General features: G+C 45.0%; 1 protein-coding gene across 1 annotated transcript in view; it reads left to right on the top strand.

Moving 5' to 3' along the window:
- LOC139581844 (zinc finger matrin-type protein 4-like) overlaps nt 1–25,134 on the top strand; it is a 104,146-nt gene that overhangs the window by 67,231 nt on the left and 11,781 nt on the right. The window contains exon 5 of the mRNA XM_071412072.1: nt 18,169–18,435. Coding sequence (XP_071268173.1) covers nt 18,169–18,435 — 267 coding nt within the window. The remainder of the gene's footprint in view (nt 1–18,168; nt 18,436–25,134) is intronic.

Here is a 25,134-nt window from a genome sequence, read left to right as displayed (position 1 = left end):
CTACTAAAAAGGGCCTAAAATGGCCACTTCCCCCAATTAAGTTTCTATGTGAGAACAATCTGAGATAAGAAAAAAATTGGGCAGTCCTTGCATTGAATCACCCATAATGTAAATTTAGGGCTTCATTTACTAACTGATTCAACATAGACATTGATCGCTAATAGGTTTACCTACACAGTATTCTCCAATAGAGTACGGCTCAGGGTTCAAAGTCACTATCAGACAGCTTTTCTAGACTGTGGGTGCGTGCGTGTCTGTGTGTACTTGAGTGCGTGAGTGCGCGTGTGCGCATGTATGTTTCTCCGGGTGTGTGCTTGTGTTCAGTTCATTCGGCCCATCCATAGCCCCTATTAGAAACCAGCCCCAAACTGATCAATACTTCTACTGGCTTCCATTTTGCTCCTAACAAGCCAACATAATCCCCCCTAAACACCAAGGTCAGAAGCACACAGTCATACACACACACTCGTTCTCCATGGCCGACGTAAATCAGTTAGGCATCTTAACCCTCGCAAAGCTGCCGGCCCACCTCTAGCCGCGTCCTCAGAGCATGCGCAGACCAGCTGGCTGGAGTGTTTATGAACATATTCAATCTCTCCCTATCCCAGTCTGCTGTCCCCACTTGCTTCAAGATGTCCACCATTGTTTCTGTACCCAAGGAAGTTAAGGTAACTGAGCTAAATGACTATTGCCCTGTAGCACTCACTTCTGTCATCATAAAGTTCTTTGAGAGGCTAGTTAAGGATCATTTCACCTCCACCTTACCCAACACCCTAGACCCACTGCAATTCACATACCGCGCCAAAAGATCCATTGATGATGCAATCGCACTACACACTGCCCTATCCAATCAGGACAAGAGGAAAACCTATGTAAGAATGCTGTTCATTGACTACAGCTCAGCCTTCAACACCATATTACCCTCCAAGCTCATTATTAAGCTCGGGGTCCAGACCCCTCCAGCACTTCCTGTTTACCTATGTCTGCGTGGCCAGGCACACCTCCAACTCCATCATCAAGTTTGCAGACAACACAACAGTGGTAGGCCTGGTTACCAACAACGACGAGACACCCTACAGGGAGGAGTTGAGGGCCCTGGCGGAGTGGTGCCTGGAAAATAACCTCTCCCTTAAAAGGAGCACTCAAGCCACCGTTAACTTTCAGTACACTTTCAATGTCACCATATATCACCCTGATCATGGCAATCAAACCAGAGCTGAAACCAAACGCATTAAAAGTGCGCCATGAGTATTGATGTTCAACTCGGTCAAATGCCTTTTCCTGATCAACTGAAATGAGACCAGCATCCAACCCAACAGCCCTGGAGACGTCCACAACATCCAGAATCAGGGAAATGTTATCTCTTATCTGCCTGCCAGGAACACAGTAGGACTGCCCCATCACATCCCTCAGCCTCTTGGACAAAGCCTTGGACAGAATCTTATAATCAGTGGCCAATAAAGCCACCGGCCTCCAGTTCTTCACCTCCCTAGGGTCACCCTTTTTGGCAGTAGGGTGAGGACAGCCCTCCTGCAGCTTATCAGTAGTAACCCTCCGGTCAAACTATTGTTAACTACTGCTAGCCAAACCTCTCCCATCATGGCCCAAAAAGACTTTTAAAAGTCAACGAAAGCCCATCAGTGCCTGGTGCCCTTCCATTTTCCATGCCTTTTAATGCAGCATATAGCTCCTGCAAAGACAATGGTTGTTCTAGCTCAAGCTGAGCTTCAGGAGCCACCTGTGGGAGCCCATCAAGGAACTGGTGTGTCACTGTTTTATCCTCTTTAAAACCTCTTGTAGAGCTCAGCATAGAATTCTACTGTCCTCTTTCTAATTTCACAAGGGCTAGTGAGCTCTTGTCCAGAAGCTGATTTGAGGCAGTGAATAATTCTTATTTTTCCATTCTTTATCTCTAAACCGAAGAAAAACTTTGATGAGGCATCCATTTCATTCCCTGAAATTTACTTCTCACCAATGCCCCCTCGTACCCAGCAGGTCTGCCAATACAGTTTTTTTTGTATTGAGGGCCTGAGTATGGCCTCAATTTTATTATATATATATTTTACCAGGTAAGTTGACTGAGAACACATTCTCACGTACAGCAACAACATGGAGAATAGTTACAGGAGGAGGGATGAATGAGCCAATTGAAAGCTGGGGATGATTAGGTGACTGTGAGGGTTTGAGGGCCAGATTGGGAATTCAGCCAGAACACCAGGGTTAAAACCCTACTCTTACAATGAGTACCATTGGATCTTCAGTACACTTACTTAACATCCCATCAGAAAGACAGAACACTAGGCAACAAGGCAACGTCCCCAATCGCTGCCCTGGGGCATATATATATATTTTTTTTAGACTTGAGGAAAGAGTGCCTTCTACTGGCACTCAAACACCACTTCCAGCAGCATCTGGTCTCCCATCCAGGGACCAAACAGGACCAAACCTGCTTAGCTTCAGAGGTAAGCCAGCAGTGGGAGTGATATGCTGCTGGCTTGATCTCCTGTGGTCTCAACCAACATCAGGAGTTTCACTATTTCAGACTCTAGGGCGTTCATTGATCTAGCGATGCCTCTTGTGACGTTCATTGTGTATTGATTACAGAATTGTTGAATCTGGATTTTCCATAAATCCCACCACTGTTGAAGGGATACAAAACTGTCCTCTTCAGACCTCCACCTCTCCCAGAAAAAAACTAGAACAGTTCCTGAAGTGAGCATCACTCAATAAAGTTATATTCAAATGCCAGTATGCGCTTTTTGGTTTTACAGCGTTAATGAACACCACCTCTGTTATGATCAGAAAATCCCACTGAGGTTATTACACTTGATTTACAGACCAGAACGATGGTGTTCTCTCACATGAGCCCGCCCATGTGTACTGTCTCGTGCCTCCATGTTGGCTCCGCCAAATATCACACAGTCCATGTGTTACAATAAGGCGTTTTAAAAATGTCCTTGAGGCTATATGAGGTTCTTTGTGGTTTCTATCTAAGTCACTGACTGTGCAGTTAAAATCCCCAGCAAGAAATAAATCATCCTCAGTGTTACATTTCTCAATGGTATTTGATGTCTCTAAAACATACCCTCTCAACTGCCACCACTGGGGCATGTACATTTATTAAACACATAGTGAGGTTTTCATACCTCACTCTAACTTTTAATAACCTCCCCTCAACTACCTCTTCAACCTCATATGGCAAAGGCAAAAACCCTTTTGAGAACAGGATAGCCACACCCCCACTTTTTGAGCTTTTTGAACACCACTGCCCCCCCCCCCCCCAATCCTGTTGCAACATAACTTCATTTTCAATATTACTATGCGTCTCTTGTAGAAAACTTATGTCACTTCCCTTTCCCTTCATTAACTCATATACCACAGCTCTTCGTTTAATGTCTCTCGCCCCATTTACGTTTAAAGAAGAAATCTTAATACTGCTCATGGCTGAATTGTTTTTTACAAAGTAATAGACAGAAAACACAGAATTTAAATAACTTGTCACTCTCGTGACAACTTTCTTGAGTCTAACGATTTCAGGGCTTGTCAAACCTCCCCGTTATTTTTGACATCAGAAACTTTGCTGATTCAACAAACAAATCACCTCCAGAAAAAAATCAGTTCCATTATAATCACACATATATTTCTTCCCTTTTGTCAATATCAGAAATGTATGTACCTTCTCAATCCCATACCTCCCTTCCACCCCATTTCTCTCGCTATTTTGTTGTGATGCATCAGATGACTCACTCTATCCTCCCCAGAGGAAAACTCCACCATATCTACTTCCTGTTTATCCTCAACTGATGTATCAATCTCTACTTCCTGTTAGAATTAGAACCTTCATCACCCCTTACATTCTTCCTCTTAATCCTTGGTACTTTGAAAACAGCTGCTTCATTTTCCATTGTTTCAATCTCCTCTTGAACTCCAATTTCATTTTCCAGCACCGACTCAGCAACCCCAGTCCCAGTCTCACCGGCTGTTTCCCCTCCCTCTTTACTCTGATCCACCACAATTGCTCCCATAGCAACACCGCTCTCCTTTCCTACTTTTCCAACCACATCTGCCCACCTTCTCCCTTCTCCTGAACCCTTAGCATGTTCATCCTTTCGCGGTGGTGCATTAGCTGGACCAGTGCGAGAGCTGCTACCGGGCTCTGCGCGCTCGTTCTCTGGACAATAACGTATCAAATGCCCCTCTCTTCCGCAGCCAAAGCATTTCATTGATTCAGTAGAAGCGTAGAACACAATCAAATCCGTCAATTTTAAAACTGAACACTCAGTTCGTCAGTATCCTTCTTTAAAATCATGTGCACTTGTCTCCTATGAGACACGACATGTTTCAGCAACGGAGATTAGCATCCAGAAATAACCTTTTTTATTGTAGAAACAAGTTGACCCTGATGAGAGAACTCTCCCTCCAACACTTCATAGATACAAGTTGACCCTGATGAGAGAACTCTCCCTCCAACACTTCATAGATACAAGTTGACCCTGATGAGAGAACTCTCCCTCCAACACTTCATAGATACAAGTTGACCATGAGGAGAGAACTCTCCCTCCAACACTTCATAGATACAAGTTGACCCTGATGAGAGAACTCTCCCTCCAACACTTCATAGATACAAGTTGACCATGAGGAGAGAACTCTCCCTCCAACACTTCATAGATACAAGTTGACCATGAGGAGAGAACTCTCCCTCCAACACTTCATAGATACAAGTTGACCCTGATGAGAGAACTCTCCCTCCAACACTTCATAGATACAAGTTGACCCTGATGAGAGAACTCTCCCTCCAACACTTCATAGATACAAGTTGACCCTGATGAGAGAACTCTCCCTCCAACACTTCATAGATACAAGTTGACCCTGATGAGAGAACTCTCCCTCCAACACTTCATAGATACAAGTTGACCCTGATGAGAGAACTCTCCCTCCAACACTTCATAGATACAAGTTGACCATGAGGAGAGAACTCTCCCTCCAACACTTCATAGATACAAGTTGACCCTGATGAGAGAACTCTCCCTCCAACACTTCATCGATACAAGTTGACCCTGATGAGAGAACTCTCCCTCCAACACTTCATAGATACAAGTTGACCCTGATGAGAGAACTCTCCCTCCAACACTTCATAGATACAAGTTGACCCTGATGAGAGAACTCTCCCTCCAACACTTCATAGATACAAGTTGACCATGAGGAGAGAACTCTCCCTCCAACACTTCATAGATACAAGTTGACCATGAGGAGAGAACTCTCCCTCCAACACTTCATAGATACAAGTTGACCCTGATGAGAGAACTCTCCCTCCAACACTTCATAGATACAAGTTGACCCTGATGAGAGAACTCTCCCTCCAACACTTCATAGATACAAGTTGACCATGAGGAGAGAACTCTCCCTCCAACACTTCATAGATACAAGTTGACCATGAGGAGAGAACTCTCCCTCCAACACTTCATAGATACAAGTTGACCATGAGGAGAGAACTCTCCCTCCAACACTTCATAGATACAAGTTGACCCTGACGAGAGAACTCTCCCTCCAACACTTCATAGATACAAGTTGACCCTGATGAGAGAACTCTCCCTCCAACACTTCATAGATACAAGTTGACCATGAGGAGAGAACTCTCCCTCCAACACTTCATAGATACAAGTTGACCATGAGGAGAGAACTCTCCCTCCAACACTTCATAGATACAAGTTGACCCTGATGAGAGAACTCTCCCTCCAACACTTCATAGATACAAGTTGACCATGAGGAGAGAACTCTCCCTCCAACACTTCATAGATACAAGTTGACCATGAGGAGAGAACTCTCCCTCCAACACTTCATAGATACAAGTTGACCCTGATGAGAGAACTCTCCCTCCAACACTTCATAGATACAAGTTGACCCTGACGAGAGAACTCTCCTCCAACACTTCATAGATACAAGTTGACCATGAGGAGAGAACTCTCCCTCCAACACTTCATAGATACAAGTTGACCCTGATGAGAGAACTCTCCCTCCAACACTTCATAGATACAAGTTGACCATGAGGAGAGAACTCTCCCTCCAACACTTCATAGATACAAGTTGACCCTGATGAGAGAACTCTCCCTCCAACACTTCATAGATACAAGTTGACCATGAGGAGAGAACTCTCCCTCCAACACTTCATAGATACAAGTTGACCATGAGGAGAGAACTCTCCCTCCAACACTTCATAGATACAAGTTGACCCTGACGAGAGAACTCTCCCTCCAACACTTCATAGATACAAGTTGACACTGACGAGAGAACTCTCCTCCAACACTTCATAGATACAAGTTGACCCTGACGAGAGAACTCTCCCTCCAACACTTCATAGATACAAGTTGACACTGACGAGAGAACTCTCCCTCCAACACTTCATAGATACAAGTTGACCATGAGGAGAGAACTCTCCCTCCAACACTTCATAGATACAAGTTGACCATGAGGAGAGAACTCTCCCTCCAACACTTCATAGATACAAGTTGACCCTGACGAGAGAACTCTCCCTCCAACACTTCATAGATACAAGTTGACCCTGATGAGAGAACTCTCCCTCCAACACTTCATAGATACAAGTTGACCCTGATGAGAGAACTCTCCCTCCAACACTTCATAGATACAAGTTGACCATGAGGAGAGAACTCTCCCTCCAACACTTCATAGATACAAGTTGACCATGAGGAGAGAACTCTCCCTCCAACACTTCATAGATACAAGTTGACCATGAGGAGAGAACTCTCCCTCCAACACTTCATAGATACAAGTTGACCCTGACGAGAGAACTCTCCCTCCAACACTTCATAGATACAAGTTGACCCTGACGAGAGAACTCTCCCTCCAACACTTCATAGATACAAGTTGACCCTGATGAGAGAACTCTCCCTCCAACACTTCATAGATACAAGTTGACCATGAGGAGAGAACTCTCCCTCCAACACTTCATAGATACAAGTTGACCCTGATGAGAGAACTCTCCCTCCAACACTTCATAGATACAAGTTGACCATGAGGAGAGAACTCTCCCTCCAACACTTCATAGATACAAGTTGACCATGAGGAGAGAACTCTCCCTCCAACACTTCATAGATACAAGTTGACCCTGATGAGAGAACTCTCCCTCCAACACTTCATAGATACAAGTTGACCATGAGGAGAGAACTCTCCCTCCAACACTTCATAGATACAAGTTGACCATGAGGAGAGAACTCTCCCTCCAACACTTCATAGATACAAGTTGACCATGAGGAGAGAACTCTCCCTCCAACACTTCATAGATACAAGTTGACCATGAGGAGAGAACTCTCCCTCCAACACTTCATAGATACAAGTTGACCCTGACGAGAGAACTCTCCCTCCAACACTTCATAGATACAAGTTGACCATGAGGAGAGAACTCTCCCTCCAACACTTCATAGATACAAGTTGACCCTGCTGAGAGAACTCTCCCTCCAACACTTCATAGATACAAGTTGACCCTGATGAGAGAACTCTCCCTCCAACACTTCATCGATACAAGTTGACCATGAGGAGAGAACTCTCCCTCCAACACTTCATAGATACAAGTTGACCATGAGGAGAGAACTCTCCCTCCAACACTTCATAGATACAAGTTGACCCTGACGAGAGAACTCTCCCTCCAACACTTCATAGATACAAGTTGACCATGAGGAGAGAACTCTCCCTCCAACACTTCATCTCTAACAAATGGTGGCACATTAGAAAGTATAACTTTCTTCACCAGATTCATACAAGGAAATACCGACGTGTGTGTATCCCACAATACAACACCACTCTCAACTATCGTATTCATCTTATCAATGGAATCTAAGAATATCACTAGAGTGCTATTCATCCTTGAGACTGATTTTATGCTATCATACCCAATGATAGCTCCCACTGCTAAACTACATTCTTCCACCGAACGCCCTGCTGCAGCAGGAATCTTTACTCTTTGCCGCCGACTAAGTTATTCAAACCCCAACACTCCGCGAGTGGCCATTGCAACTAGCGCCTTGCGCCCTTACACCACCCCTATACGTGATTAGTGACAGTGAGACAAAAATAATCTTAAAACAACTAAACAATATATATATACTGTATATATACACACACACACACACACACTGAAAACACCGAAAACCCTATAGAGTGTAAAAAAATTCAGACGCTCTCACAATCGCTCCTGCTTCTCGACTCATTCCCAGCATGCACTCCGACGAAAGAGAGAGAGAGATTGCTTTGGCAATATGTTTCCCATGCCAATAAAACATCTATGCATTGAATTGAGATAGAGAGAGACGTGTGTGAGCGAGAGGTGTTTTGTGTGTGAGTGAGAGAGAGAGGTAAAGAGAGCGAGTGAGAGAGAGAGAGAGACGTGTGTGTGTGTGTGAGTGAGAGAGAGAGGTAAAGAGAGCGAGTGAGAGTGAGAGAGAGAGGTAAAGAGAGCGAGTGAGAGAGAGAGAGAGAGGTAAAGAGAGCGAGTGTGAGAGAGAGAGAGGTAAAGAGAGCGAGTGAGAGAGAGAGAGAGAGAGAGGTAAAGAGAGCGAGTGAGAGAGAGAGAGAGGTAAAGAGAGCGAGTGAGAGGTAAAGAGAGCGAGTGAGAGAGAGAGAGGTAAAGAGAGCGAGTGAGAGAGAGAGAGAGGTAAAGAGAGCGAGTGAGAGGTAAAGAGAGCGAGTGAGAGAGAGAGAGAGGTAAAGAGAGCGAGTGAGAGGTAAAGAGAGCGAGTGAGAGAGAGAGAGAGGTAAAGAGAGCGAGTGAGAAAGAGAGACGTGTGTGTGTGCTGAAGGTTACTTTTGATTCTAATCTCTCCTGATCTATCCTCCCATCCTCCTCCACTTGTCTTCCTTTCTTTCTCTCTCTCTCTCTTATTCTGTCCTTCCTCCCAGGTCTGTCTGTCACTAAACCATGGCAACTTCCCTGAAAGCACCTTCACCAAACTGACACTTTATGTGTGTGTGTGTGTGTGTGTGTGTGTGTGTGTGTGTGTGTGTGTGTGTGTGTGTGTGTGTGTGTGTGTGTGTGTGTGTGTGTGTGTGTGTGTGTGTGTGTGTGTGTGTGTGTGTGTGTGTGTGTGTGCATGTGAGCGTGTGCGTGTGAGGTAATCGAACTGACACTTTCCAAGAAGTAGAACAAAGTTATTTCAAAGTTAACCCAAACTATCATTAACATCCATTACTATATGCAATGATCGCTTCCCTTTCTAGATTGTTTTGACTATTGTAAATATCTACCACTCCCTAGACACTGATTTCCGTCTGGCTGCAAGTCAAATCCTAATGTTTTTACACCCTATTAATTACCATAGCTGTTAGTGAGGATGAGTGTGTGTGTGTGGCTTTGTGTGTCGTGTGTCTGTGTGTGTGTGTGTGTGTGTGTGTGTGTGTGTGTGTGTGTGTGTGTGTGTGTGTGTGTGTGTGTGTGTGTGTGTGTGTGTGTGTGTGTGTGTGTGTGTGTGTGTGTGTGTGTGTGTGTGTGTGTGTGTGTGTGTCTGTGTTTGTGTGTGTGTGTGTGTAACTGCGTGTATCAAATCAAATGTTATTGGTCGCATATACACACATTTAGCAGATGTTATTGCTGGTGTAGCAAAATGCTTGTGTTTCCAACAGTGCAGTAATATCTAACAATACACAACAATACACACAGATCTAAAAGTAAAAAATTGAATTAAGAAATATATAAATATTTAAATATTAGGATGATGCCTGTCATTTTTTCCCGTTAATGTTACGACCTTGCAAATGTTTGTAGTGACCTGTCAAACAAACCCCAATTATGACTGAAATAGGCTGAATGGAATACATTGGCTATAAGAACGTTAAAGCTTAATCTGGGATTTAACACAACGTCTCGACACTTACATCAAAATAAAAATAATGAAGCTCATTTTTTGTTGAATTAAAAAAAGTAATAATTTAACAGTTGAAAGGTTTACAAATTAAATACACTGAAATGAAAACAAATTCAGAAAATGAAGACTAAAAAAAAAAAAAATACCTGATACAATAACATGTTATGTATGAGTCCATTGTGAGCAAAACATTGACATTTTACAAAAAAATGTAATACCTGAATTCAAACCAAAATCCCTGAACATCATTCATTATTTTGTCCATGCAAGTAAAATGTTCATACAAAAGTGTGTGTGTGTGTGTTGAGTGGGAGGTGGTGAGAGGTACAGAGAGACAGCCTTAGATACTGTAACTATGTGAAACAGACCCCATTTAGCCAATGTGTGATTAACTAACGAGCTCACGGCATTACCAACACATACACACACTCCTCTCTATCTCTATGTACACACACACACATTTATATACACACACACACACACACATATACAGTATATATATATACCCCCCCCCCCCCAAACACACACATACACACACTCCCCCACATAAACATATTTGTGTAATAGTTCATAGACATTGCTTCGGTAAAAGTCCATTCATGCCAATAAAGCATTAATTGAATATTGAACAGAGACAGACACAAATAATGATTAAGAGCGAATGATGAATGATATGCTCAACAAGACATGGACCACACAAGAATAGATCCTAATATATACTGTAGCCTACAGAGCCATCATATGTGGTATACTGTATGAAATTTGAAACTGAAAATATATGAAATATATGATAAAAGTATGAAGTGAAAAATGCAATGGTATTTTCTGAGTAGAGCTTTAGTGACACTAGCAAAGTGTAGAGGGTAGAAGTAGACAGTTGGACAAAGCCATCTGGCACCAGAGCTCTCTCACACTACAGTATTTGGCTATGGACCTAACACACCCCTCCCTCTGTTCTGTGTAAACACACACAGTCAATGCATGCACTCCCGCACTTACACACACACACACACACACACACACACACACACACACACACACACACACACACACACACACACACACACACACACACACACACACACACACACACACACACACACACACACACACACACACACACACACACACACACACACACACACACACACACACACACACACAATCCTTCACATGCATACATGCACACATACAGCTCACACTTTCAAATACCTGCCTTCACACGTCACATCCTCATGCAATCATCCTCACACGCAAACAAACACTTACAGTGGCTTGCAAAAGTATTCACCCCCCTTGGCATTTTTCATATTTTGTTGCCTTACAACCTGGAATTAAAATAGATTTTTTGGGGGGGTTTGCATCATTTGATTTACACAACATGCGTACCAACGGGTCATTAAAAACTGTAACATCTTATGCTTCACGGAGTCGTGGCTGAACGACTACAACATCAACATACAGCTGACTGGTTATACGAAGTACTGTCAGGATAGAACAGCGGCGTCTGGTAAGACAAGGGGCGGCGGTCTATGTATTTTTGTAAACAACAGCTGGTGCACGATATCTAAGGAAGTCTCAAGCTATTGCTCGCCTGAGTTTCTCATGATAAGCTGTAGACCACATTACCTACCGAGAGAGTTTTCATCTATATTCTTTGTAGCTGCTTACATACCACCACAGACTGAGGCTGGCACTAAGACAGCATTGAATGAGCTGTATTCTGCCATAAACAAATAAGAAAAAGCTCACCCAGAGGCGGCGCTCCTAGTAGCCGGGAACTTTATTGCCGGGAAACTTAAATCAGTTTCACCAAATTTATATCAGCATGCTAAATGTTCAACCAGAGGGAAAAAAACTCTGGACCACCTATACTCCACACACAGAGATGCTTACAAAGCTCTCCCTCGCCCTCCATTTGGCAAATCTGACCATAATTCCATCCTCCTGATTCCTGTTTACAAGCAAAAAATTAAAGCAGGAAGCACCAGTGACTAGATCAATAAAAAAGTGGTCAGATGAATGAGTGGGCAGATGCTAAACTACAGGACTGTTTTGCTAGCACAGACTGGAATATGTTCCAGGATTCCTCCGATGGCATTGAGGAGTACACCACATCTGTCATTGGAAACGTCAATAAGTGCATCGATGACGTCGTCCCCACAGTGACCGTACGTACATACCCCAACCAGAAGCCATGGATTACAGGCAGCATCCGCACCAAGCTAAAGGCTAAAGTTGCTACTTTCAAGGAGCGGGACTCTAACCCGGAAGGTTATAAGAAATCCCGCTCCTATGCCCTCTGACGAACCATCAACCAGGCAAAGCGTCAACACATGACTAAGATCGAGTCGTACTACACCGGCTCTGATGCGCGTCGGATGTGGCAGGGCCTGCAAACCATTACAGACTACAAAGGGAAGCACAGCCGAGAGCTGCCCAGTGACACGAGCCTACCGATGAGATAAACTACTTCTATGCTCGCTTTGAGGCAAATAACACTTGAGAGCACCAGCTGTACCGGAAGACTGTGTGATCACGCTCTCCGCAGCTGATGTGAGTAAGACCTTTAGACAGGTCAACATTCACAAAGCCGCAGAACCAGACGGATTACCAGGAATTTTACTGCGAGCATGCACTGACCAACTGGCAAGTGTCTTCACTGACATTTTTAACCTCTCCCTGTCCGAGTCTGTAATACCAACATGTTTTAAGCAGACCACCATAGTGCCTGTGCCCAAGAACACAAAGGTAACCTGCCTAAATGACTACCTGTACTACAGGTCGTAGTACTCACGTCTGTAGCCATGAAGTTCTTTGAAAAGCTGGTCATGGCTCACATCAACACCATCATCCCAGAAACCCTAGACCCACTCAAATTTGCATACCGCTCCAACAGATCCACAGATTATGCAGTCTCTATTGGACTCCACACTGCCCTTTCCCACCTGGACAAAAGGAACACCTATGTGAGAATGCTATTCATTGACTACAGCTCAGCGTTCAAAACCATAGTGCCCTCAAAGCTCATCAATAAGCTAAGGACCCTGAGACTAAACACCTCCCTCTGATACTGGATCCTGGACTTCCTGACGGGCCGCCCCCTGATGGTAAGGGTAGGTAACAACACAAGCTGATCCTCAACACAGGGGCCCCTCAGGGGTGCGTGATCAGCCCCCTCCTGTACTCCCTGTTCACTCATGACTACATGGCCAGGCACTCCGATGACACAACAGTGGTAGGCCTGATCACCGACAACAACGAGACAGCCTGTAGGGAGGAGGTAAAAGACCTTGCCGTGTGGTGCCAGGATAACAACCTCTCCCTCAACATGATCAAGACAAAGGAGATGATTGTGGACTACAGGATAAAGAGGACCGAGCACGCCCCCATTCTCATCGACGGGGCTGCAGTGGAGCAGGTTGAGAGCTTCAAGTTCCTTGGTGTCCACATCACCAACAAACTAACATGGTCCAAGCACACCATGACAGTCGTGAAGTGGGCACGACAAAACCTATTCCCCCTCAGGGGACTGGCATGGGTCCTCAGATCCTCAAAAGGTTCTACAGCTGCACCATCGAGAGCAGCCTGACTGTTTGCATCACTGCCTGGTATGGCAACTGCTTGGCCTCCGACCGCAAGGCACTACAGAGGGTAGTGCGAATGGCCCAGTACATCACTGGGGCCAAGCTTCCTGCCATCCAGGACCTCCATACCAGGCGGTGTCAGAGGAAGGCCCTAAAAGGCCCTAGTCATAGACTGTTCCTAGGCCCTAGTCATAGACTGTTCTCTCTGCTTCCACACGGCAAGCGTTACCGGAGCTCCAGGTCTAGGGCCAAGAGGCTTCTAAACAGCTTCTACCCCCAAGCCATAAGACTCCTGAACATCTAGTCAAATGGCTACCCAGACTATTCACATTGCCACCCTCCCTCCTCTCCACACCACTGCCACTCTCTGTTGTCATCTTTGCATATTTATTTTTACTGCTGCTCTTTAATTACTTGTTACTTTTATCTCTTATTCTTATCCGTACTTTATGAAACTGCACTGTCGGTTAGGGGCTCGTAAGTAAGCATTTCACTGTAAGGTTGTTGTATTCAGCGCATGTGACTTTGAAGATGCTAAATATTTTTTATTGTGACTCAAACAAGAAAAAAATATGAAAACTTCAGCGTGCATAACTATTCACCCACCTGAAGTCAATACTTTGTAGAGCCACCTTTTGCAGCAATTACAGCTGCAAGTCTCTTGGGGTATGTCTCTATAAGCTTGGCACATCTCGCCACTGGGATTTTTGCCCATTCCTAAAAAACTGCCCCAGCTCCTTCAAGTTGGATGGGTTCTGCTGGTGTACTGCAGTCTTTAAGTCATACCACAGATTCTCAATTGGATTGAGGTCTGGGCTTTGACTAGGCCATTCCAAGACATTTAAATGTTTCCCCTTAAACCACTCTAGTGTTGCTTTAGCAGTATGCTTAGGGTCACTGTCCTGCTGGAAGGTGAACCTCCGTCCTAGTCTCAAATCTCTGGAAGACTGAAACAGGTTTCCCTCAAGAATTTCCCTGTATTTCGTAACATCCATCATTCCTTCAATTCTGACCGGTTTCCCAGTCCCCTTTGATGAAACACTTTGGGATTGTGTTCTCCGGGAAATGTGAGGTGTTGGGTTTGCGCCAGACATAGTGTTTTCCTTGATGGCCAAAAAGCAACATTTTAGTCTCATCTGACCAGAGTACCTTCTTCCATATGTTTGTGGGAGTCTCCCACATGCCTTTTGGCGAACACCAAACGTGTTTGCTTATTTTTTTCTTTACGCAATGGCTTTTTTTCTGGCCACTCTTTCGTAAAGCCCAGCTCTGTGGAGTGTACAGCTTAAACTGGTCCTGTGGACAGATACTCCAATCTCCGCTGTGGAGCTTTGCAGCTCCTTCAGGGTTATCTTTGGTCTCTTTGTTGCCTCTCTGATTAATGCCCTCCTTGCCTGGTCCGTGAGTTTGGTGGGCGGCCCTCTCTTGGCAGGTTTGTTGTGGTGCCATATTCTTTCCATTTTTTAATCATGGATTTAATGGTGCTCTGTGGGATGTTCAAAGTTTTGGATTTTTTTTAAATAATCCAACCCTGATCTGTACTTCTCCACAACTTTGTCCCTGACCTGTTTGGAGAGCTCCTTGCCGCTTGCTTGGTGGTGCCCCTTGCTTGGTGGTGTTGCAGACTCTGGAGCCTTTCAGAACAGGTGTATATATACTGAGATCCTGTGATAGATCATTTGACACTTAGATTGCACACAGGTGGACTTTATTTAAGTAATTATGTGACTTCTGAAGGTAATTGTTTGCACCAGATCTTATTTAGGGGCTTCATAGCAAAGGGGGTGAATATACACTGCTCAAAAAAATAAAGGGAACACTTAAACAACACAATGTAACTCCAAGTCAATCACACTTCTGTGAAATCAAACTGTCCACTTAGGAAGCAACACTGATTGACAATAAATTTCACATGCTGTTGTGCAAATGGAATAGACAAAAGGTGGAAATTATAGGCAATTAGCAAGACACCCCCAATAAAGTAGTGATTCTGCAGGTGGTGACCACAGACCACTTCTCAGTTCCTATGCTTTTCTGGCTGATGTTTTGGTCACTTTTGAATGCTGGCGGTGCTCTCACTCTAGTGGTAGCATGAGACGGAGTCTACAACCCACACAAGTGGATCAGGTAGTGCAGCTCATCCAGGATGGCAGATCAATGCGAGCTGAGGCAAGAAGGTTTGCTGTGTCTGTCAGCGTAGTGTCCAGAGCATGGAGGCGCTACCAGGAGACAGGCCAGTACATCAGGAGACGTGGAGGAGGCCGTAGGAGGGCAACAACCCAGCAGCAGGACCGCTACCTCCGCCTTTGTGCAAGGAGTAGCACTGCCAGAGCCCTGCAAAATGACCTCCAGCAGGCCACAAATGTGCATGTGTCAGCATATGGTCTCACAATGGCTCTTAGGATCTCATCTCGGTACCTAATGGCAGTCAGGCTACCTCTGGCGAGCACATGGAGGGCTGTGCGGCCACACAAAGAAATGCCACCCCACACCATGACTGACCCACCGCCAAAACGGTCATGCTGGAGGATGTTGCAGGCAGCAGAACGTTCTCCACGGCGTCTCCAGACTCTGTCAGGTCTGTCACATGTGCTCATGTGCTCAGTGTGAACCTGCTTTCATCTGTGAAGAGCACAGGGCCCCAGTGGCGAATTTGCCAATCTTGGTGTTCTCTGGCAAATGCCAAACGTCCTGCACGGTGTTGGGCTGTAAGCACAACCTCCACCTGTGGACGTCGGGCCCTCATACCACCCTCATGGAGTCTGTTTCTGACCGTTTGAGCAGACACATCAACATTTGTGGCCTGCTGGAGGTCATTTTGCAGGGCTCTGGCAGTGCTACTCCTTGCACAAAGGCGGAGGTAGCGGTCCTGCTGCTGGGTTGTTGCCCTCCTACGGCCTCCTCCACGTCTCCTGATGTACTGGCCTGTCTCCTGGTAGCGCCTCCATGCTCTGAACACTACGCTGACAGACACAGCAAACCTTCTTGCCACAGCTCGCATTGATGTGCCATCCTGGATGAGCTGCACTACCTGAGCCACTTGTGTGGGTTGTAGACTCCGTCTCATGCTACCACTAGAGTGAGAGCACCGCCAGCAATCAAAAGTGACCAAAACATCAGCCAGGAAGCATAGGAACTGAGAAGTGGTCTGTGGTCACCACCTGCAGAATCACTCCTTTATTGGGGGTGTCTTGCTAATTGCCTATAATTTCCACATTTTGTCTATTCCATTTGCACAACAGCATGTGAAATTTATTGTCAATCAGTGTTGCTTCCTAAGTGGACAGTTTAATTTCACAGAAGTATGATTGACTTGGAGTTACATTGTGTTGTTTAAGTGTTCCCTTTATTTTTTTGAGCAGTGTATATGCACGCACCACTTTTCCGTATTTTTATACTTTCTTTGAAACAAGTAATTTTTTCCATTTCACGGACTAATCTCGGATTCTGCAGTGAGACTGTGAGAGCATGTTTGCTTACACACACACACACACACACACACACACACACACACACACACACACACACACACACACACACACACACACACACACACACACACACACACACACACACACACACACACACACACACACACACACACACACACACCTCAGTGTGTGACCCCGGGTCTTATTCTGTCGGTCCTGTCGGCGCCAGGGCTATGAATGGCCTGTCTCCATGGTAACCAGGCTGCCATTGTATTAACAGGGTCACCTGGAAGACTACCACTTATTTTTCTGAAGATGGGGGGGGTGAGAAAAAAGTCTGATGAATGGACACACGCGTCAACATAAATATGACACACAGATTTTCTCCACAGAGTCTGAGTAGGATGGATCTCTGGAGTGCAGTTGACCTTTCTCTTACCCTCATCTGTGCGTGGGGGTGTTTGTGTGTGTGTGTGTGTGTGTGTGTGTGTGTGTGTGTGTGTGTGTGTGTGTGTGTGTGTGTGTGTGTGTGTGTGTGTGTGTGTGTGTGTGTGTGCGTGCGTGCGTGCGTGCGTGCGTGCGTGCGTGCGTGCGTGCGTGCGCGTGCGTGCGTGTGGGTGCATGTGAAACTAAAAAATAACTACCAGTATTGCTATACTTGTTAGTGTTGTGGCAAGGAAACAAAACACGAGGCGGGTTGAACTGTTGGAAACAAACATCATGTTGTCATCCAGAGTCACATTTATATATTTTCCAAGTTATAGCACACACTAACTGCTAAATGACTAAAATGTCAAATGTAAAATAGTACACAATATTTTACATACAGCAGGTTTTTAAAGGACCAAAGATTTAGGTCTGCTTCATGTTTTCATTTTTTGCCAAGGAAAAACTATCTTGATAGTGGTATTGTCACGGCCCTACACATTACAACAATTATTATTGGTTTATGTTTATGGTCTATTATCACCTCTGTGTGTTTATAAGAGATAATTTTAATGGGCTCTTTCTCTCCCTCTTTCCTCCATCCTTTCCTCCATCCTTTCCTCACTCCTTTCCTCCATTCTGTCCTCCATAATTTCCTCCATCCTTTCCTCACTCCTTTCCTTCATCCTTTCCTCACTCCTTTCCTCTCTCCTTTCCTACATCCTTCTATTACTATTGTTATCTCCTCTCCTTTATTACCCTTTAATCTCACTCTTAACCATCACCTACCTTTTTTTCTCATAACTTCCTCCCTCCCCCTTTCTTCCTGCCCCGTTTCCCTCCCTGCCCCAGACTCATCCCCCTCCACCCCCCAGCCCAGCGACTCCACCCCTGCCCCTCCTTCCCTACCACAGCCCTCCTCTCTAGCACCCCTGGTGGCGGTGGTGGGTAGTGGTGGTAGTGGTGAGACAGGGAAGTACTGCTGTCTGTGTGGAGCATGGTTCAACAACCCTCTGATGGCCCAGCAACACTATGAGGGGAAAAAACATCGCAGGAACGCAGCCAGAGCACAACTACTGGAGCAGCTAGCTGGCAGTCTGGACGCTACCGAAACTACAGGTGAGGAGACAAGGGCTATAGGTCAGGGGACAGGTGTTAAGGGGTTATTAAGAGTTAAAGTTAGGCTTACCAGCACTACAAGGGGAATAAACTTTACAGGAACACATCATGATATTACTGGAGCAACTGGCAGGACATTTGGACGGTAGAAGTACTTTAGGATCCATTTGTATAATATAGGGTTATATTACTTCATAACAAATCAAATCAAATTTTATTTCTCACGTGCGCCGAATACAACAGGTGTAGACCTTACAGTGAAATGCTTACTTACAGGCTCTAACCAATAGTGCAAAAAAGGTATTAGGTGAACAATAGGTAAGTAAATAAATAAAACAACAGTAAAAAGACAGGCTATATACAGTAGCGAGGCTACATACAGACACTGGTTAGTCAGGCTGATTGAGGTAGTATGTACATGTAGATATGGTTAAAGTGACTATGCATATATGATGAACAGAGAGTAGCAGTAGCGTAAAAGAGGGGTTGGCAGGTGGTGGGTGGCGGGACACAATTCAGATAGCCCGGGTAGCCAATGTGCGGGAGCACTAGTTGGCCGGCACAATTGAGGTAGTATGCACATGAATGTATAGTTAAAGTGACTATGCATATATGATAAACAGAGAGTAGCAGCAGCGTAAAAGAGGGGTTGGGGCACACAATGCAAATAGTCTGGGTAGCCATTTGATTACCTGTTCAGGAGTCTTATGGCTTGGGGGTAAAAACTGTTGAGAAGCCTTTTTGCCCTAGACTTGGCACTCCGGTACTGCTTGCCATGCGGTAGTAGAGAGAACAGTCTATGACTGGGGTGGCTGGGGTCTTTGACAATTTTTAGGGCCTTCCTCTGACACCACCTGGTGTAGAGGTCCTGGATGGCAGGCAGCTTAGCCCCAGTGATGTACTGTGCCGTACGCACTACCCTCTGTAGTGCCTTGCGGTCAGAGGCCGAGCAATTGCCATACCAGGCAGTGATGCAACCAGTCAGGATGCTCTCAATGTTGCAGCTGGAGAACCTTTTGAGGATCTCAGGACCCATGCCAAATCTTTTTAGTTTCCTGAGGGGGAATAGGCTTTGTCGTGCCCTCTTCACGACTGTCTTGGTGTGTTTGGACCATTCTAGTTTGTTGTTGATGTGGACACCAAGGAACTTGAAGCTCTCAACCTGCTCCACTACAGCCCCGTCGATGAGAATGGGGGTGTGCTTGGTCCTCCTTTTCCTGTAGTCCACAATCATCTCCTTAGTCTTGGTTACGTTGAGGGAGAGGTTGTTATTCTGGCACCACCCGGCCAGGTCTTTGACCTGTTCCCTATAGGCTGTTTCGTAGTTGTCGGTGATCAGGCCTACCACTGTTGTGTCGTCTGCAAACTTAATGATGGTGTTGGAGTCGTGCCTGGCCATGCAGTCGTGGGTGAACAGGGAGTACAGGTGGGGACTGAGCACGCACCCCTGGGGAGCTCCAGTGTTGAGGATCAGCGTGGCAGATGTGTTGCTACCTACCCTCACCACCTGGGGGGCGGCCCGTCAGGAAGTCCAGGATCCAGTTGCAGAGGGAGGTGTTTTGTCCCAGGATCCTTAGCTTAGTGATGAGCTTTGAGGGTACTATGGTGTTGAACGCTGAGCTGTAGTCAATGAACAGCATTCTCACATAAGTGTTCCTTTTTTCCAGGTGTTTTATGTCCAGGTGTTGTCCAGGTGTTTTTTGAACCACTTACAGTATTTGTTGTTTTTTAAAAGGTTTATGAATAAGATTGGACTTTTGCATCACACTCAAAATGAAGTGCTGTTCATTTGGCATTTTATATCATTTGATATTTTTCTCACTTTGCAGACGCTCTTATCCAGAGTGACTTTCTGTAGTGATTAGTACTGGTCCTCCGTGGGAATCAAACACACAACCCTGGCGTTGCAATCGCTATGCTCTACCAACTGGCTCTACCAGCCACATGGGACCTAATTCATTCTCTCCCTCACTCCCTCACGCCCTCACTCCCTCACTCACTCACTCACTCACTCACTCAAATTCACAGCAACAAAGGAGTGATCAAATTTGGATCCTACATCTGTACATAACTTGACATTTATTATGTTGGCAGACTGGCTTGTTATGAGCCGTTTCCATGGTGAACGGCTTGAGTGTTATTTTCCTATCACACACACACAAAAAAAATGAGGGGATAGCTGTTCCGGTTGAGTGCTTTGTGTGCCCCTGATGCCACTCAATCAAGACTAATATGATAATAATAATCAGATATGAGTGACTGAAATTATATGTTTACACAGTGTATTATCTAACACTGTGTTATGTCATGGTCATGTAGTGACTGAGGCGGGATCAGCAAGAGTGGGACTTGAACCAGAGACCCTCTAGTTAACGGAGCAATATTTGGCTAACAGCCACAGCAACGACCTGATTAGGGTTGCAAAGGGTGGGTATATAACTGGAAACGTTCTAAGTTTACCAGTAAACTAAACTCAGCAAAAAAAGAAACGTCACTTTTTCAGGACCCAGTCTTTCAAAGATCATTTGTAAAAATCCAAATAACTTCACAGATCTTCATTGTAAAGAGTTTTAACACTGTTTCCCATGCTTGTTCAATGAACCATAAACAATTAATGAACATGCACCTGTGGAACGGTCGTTAAGACACTAAGAGCTTACAGACGGTAGGCAATTAAGGTCACAGTTATGAAAACGTAGGACACTAAAGAGGCCTTTCTACTGACTCTGAAAAACCAAAAGAAAGATGCCCAGGGTTCCTGCTCATCTGCATGAACGTGCCTTAGGCATGCTGCAAGGAGGCATGAGGACTGCAGATGTGGCCAGGGCAATAAATTGCATTGTCTGTACTGTGAGACGCCTAAGACAGCGCTACAGGGAGACAGGACGGACAGCTCAATCAATCAATCAATCAAATGTATTTATAAAGCCCTTCTTACATCAGCTGATGTCACAAAGTGCTGTACAGAAACCCAGCCTAAAACCCCAAACAGCAAGCAATGCAGGTGTAGAAGCACGGTGGCTAGGAAAAACTCCCTAGAAAGGCCAGAACCTAGGAAGAAACCTAGAGAGGAACCAGGCTATGAAGGGTGGCCAGTCCTCTTCTGGCTGTGCCGGGTGGAGATTATAACAGAACATGGCCAAGATGTTCAAATGTTCATAGATGACCAGCAGGGTCAAATAATAATAATCACAGTGGTTGTCGAGGACGCAATAAATCAGCACCTTAGGAGTAAATGTCAGTTGGCTTGTCATAGCCGATCATTCAGAGTATCTCTACCGCTCCTGCTGTCTCTAGAGAGTTGAAAACAGCAGGTCTGGGACAGGTAGCACGTCCGGTGAACAGGTCAGGGTTCCATAGCCGCAGGCAGAACAGTTGAAACTGGAGCAGCAGCATGGCCAGGTGTACTAGGGAATCAAGGAGTCATCAGGCCAGGTAGTCCCCCGAAACTACTGCAACATAAATACTGGAGGCTGAGACAGGAGGGGTCGGGAGACACTGTGACCCCGTCCGACGATACCCCCGGACAGGGCCAAACAGGCAGGATATAACCCCACCCACTTTGCCAAAGCACAGCCCCCACACCACTAGAGGGATATCTTCAACCACCAACTTACCATCCTGAGACAAGGCCGAGTATAGCCTACAAAGATCTCCGCCCAGGCACAACCCAAGGGGGGCACCAACCCAGACAGGAAGACCACGTCAGTGACTCAACCCACTCAAGTGACGCACCCCTCCTAGGGACGGCATGGAAGAGCACCAGTAAGCCAGTGACTCAGCCCCTGTAATAGGGTTAGAGGCAGAGAATCTCAGTGGAGAGAGGGGAACCGGGCCAGGCAGAGACAGCAAGGGCGGTTCGTTGCTCCAGTGCCTTTCCGTTAACCTTCACACTCCTTGGCCAGACTACACTCAATCATAGGACCTACTGAAGAGATGAGTCTTCAATAAAGACTTAAAGGTTGAGACCACGTCTACGTCTTTCACATGGGTAGGCAGACCATTCCATAAAAATTGAGCTCTATAGGAGAAAGCCCTGCCTCCAGCTGTTTGCTTAGAAATTCTGATCGCAGTGGCAGACCTCGCAGTGGCAGACCACGTGTAACAACACCTGCACAGGATCGGTACATCCAAACATCACACCTGCGGGACAGGTACAGGATGGCAACAACAACTGCCAGAGTTACACCAGGAATGCACAATCCCTCCATCAGTGCTCAGACTGTCCGCAATAGGCTTAGAGAGGCTGGACTGAGGGCTTGTAGGCCTGTTGTAAGGCAGCATCATCGGATTGAGCTTGTTGTCATTGCAGGCAATCTCAACTCTGTGCGTTACAGGGAAGACATCCTCCTTCCTCATGTGGTACACTTCCTGCAGGCTCATCTTGACCCTCCAGCATGACAATGCCACCAGCCATACTGCTCGTTCTGTGCCTGATTTCCTGCAAGACAGGAATGTCAGTGTTCTGCCATGGTCAGCGAAGAGCTCGGATCTCAATCCCATTGAGCACGTCTGGGACCTGTTGGATCGGAGGGTGAGGGCTAGGGCCATTCCCCCCAGACATTTCCGGGAACTTGGAGGTGCCTTGGTGGACGAGTGGGGTAACATCTCACAGCAAGAACTGGCAAATCTGGTGCAGTCCATGAGAAGGAGATGCACTGCAGTACTTAATGCAGCTGGTGGCCACACCAGATACTGACTGTTGCTTTTGATTTTGACCCCCCCCCCTTCCCTTTGTTCAGGGACACATTATTAGTCACATGTCTGTGGAACCTGTTCAGTTTATGTCTCAGTTGTTGAATCTTGTTATGTTCATACAAATATTTACCCATGTTAAGTTTGCTGAAAATAAACGCAGTTGACAGTGAGAGGATGTTTCTTTTTTTGCTGAGTTTACCAGAATTTTGGTATCTTTCAAGGATTTTATGTAATCTATCACAAGACATCTAGTGGCCCTTTTGGGCACTTCAGATTATCACAGGTGTCTGTAATTATCTCTGGCCCTCTGTGTTGCCTTATCACTTATCGTGTATATACAAAATCATTAAATTAGATGATTTTGGGAAGAAAAAAATGTATGTAAAACATCCTAAATATACACTGTGTGAACAAAACATTAGGAACACCTGCTCTTTCCATGACATAGATTGACCAGGGGAATCCAGGTGAAAGCTATGATCCCTTATTGATGTCACTTGTTAAATCCACTTCAATCAGTGTAGATGAAGGAGAGGAGACTGGTTCGATAAGGATTTTTGAGCCTTGAGAAAATCAAGACATGGATTGTGTATGTGTGCCATTCAGAGGGTGAATGGGTAAGACAAAACATTTAAGTGCCTTTGAACGGGGTATTGTAGGTCCACCACCCAAAGGACATCCAGCCAACTTGACACAAAAGCTTTTTTCATTAATTAGGCTATTTTCTCTTGAACCATATAGTCTATTTACTATAAACTCATGGTTACTCTTGGGCAATATGAACAAATATAAAAAATAAATACTATGGTATGATTAATTTAAAAAATGGTATTACATTTTTTTACAATCACTTTGGCACTAATTTCAGAACCTTGTGGTCATTTTTCAAAACTCTAGACACAAAACTCAAAACGGTCATCACTTATAACACAGGCTGTCCAATGTTCAATACATTGCATTGTGCATTCATATCTTTAAAGAAACCTTGCACTTGTAGAATCATTGGTTCAAATAACTCATTTATCATGAAATACCATAATAACATTAATTTAGATCACCCACACACAAGATACCGATAGATTCACTGTGTAGTTGTTCGTACCATCATTAAAAATTGTAGTACAAAATATGTGACACGTTTCATTATGCTACTACACGTAAATACATCACTGTAAAATGACTAGTAGAGAGAGTACTACAGACACAGTGGAATCATTGAACAATATCTGACATTTATTGATAAAATACAATAAAATCACAACATAGGTTTCTTTTAGTCACAGCAAAAATAATTAGCTACCAAAAAAGAAAAAAACTACAGTAAAACGTCAACTGCAGTGTTCCTCACCTGGCTTACTGTAAAAAGCAAAACAAAGGGTTGATTACTGTACTTCTATATTTCCATCAACCCTGTCTTGTGGATTTGGCCATAGGTTCTCATCCACATTACAATGGATGTTTTCATTAGCCAAACATCTTGGGAAGAATCTTCGGGCATGGCGAATCCAGGCCTGATACTGGTCTGCCGTGATGTCATTGCATGCGTCATCCATGGCCTGGAGAAGGGCGGCTTGTCCGTGAGGGCGCCTATCATATACTGTACCTTCCACCTCCATGTGGAGAGAAATTCCTCAATCGGGTTAAGGAAAGGAGAGTATGGGGGTAAGTACAGGGTGGTAAATTGTGGTTGGGCCTGAAACCATGCTTGCACCATTTGAGCATGGTGGAACCTGACATTATCCCACACAATGACATAGGTCATGCCATCAGCTCTACAGACCTGATTTAGCTCATCAAGGAAAGTTACATTCGAACAGCGAATCATGTGGCTGCCTGCAACTCAATATATAGAGTATATAGAGTAGAGAGCTTTAGATGTTGTTCGACCAAACATTAGAACAGGCAAGATGAGTAATCTAAGCAACTTTGACCGTGGTATGATTGTTTTTTATTTATTTTATTTCACCTTTATTTAACCAGGTAGGCTAGTTGAGAACAAGT

The sequence above is a fragment of the Salvelinus alpinus genome, chromosome 7 (assembly GCF_045679555.1).
Source record: "Salvelinus alpinus chromosome 7, SLU_Salpinus.1, whole genome shotgun sequence".
Lineage (NCBI taxonomy): Eukaryota > Metazoa > Chordata > Actinopteri > Salmoniformes > Salmonidae > Salvelinus > Salvelinus alpinus.
Note: the sequence above shows the minus strand (reverse complement) of the source record. Positions and strands in the feature narration are given on the sequence as shown.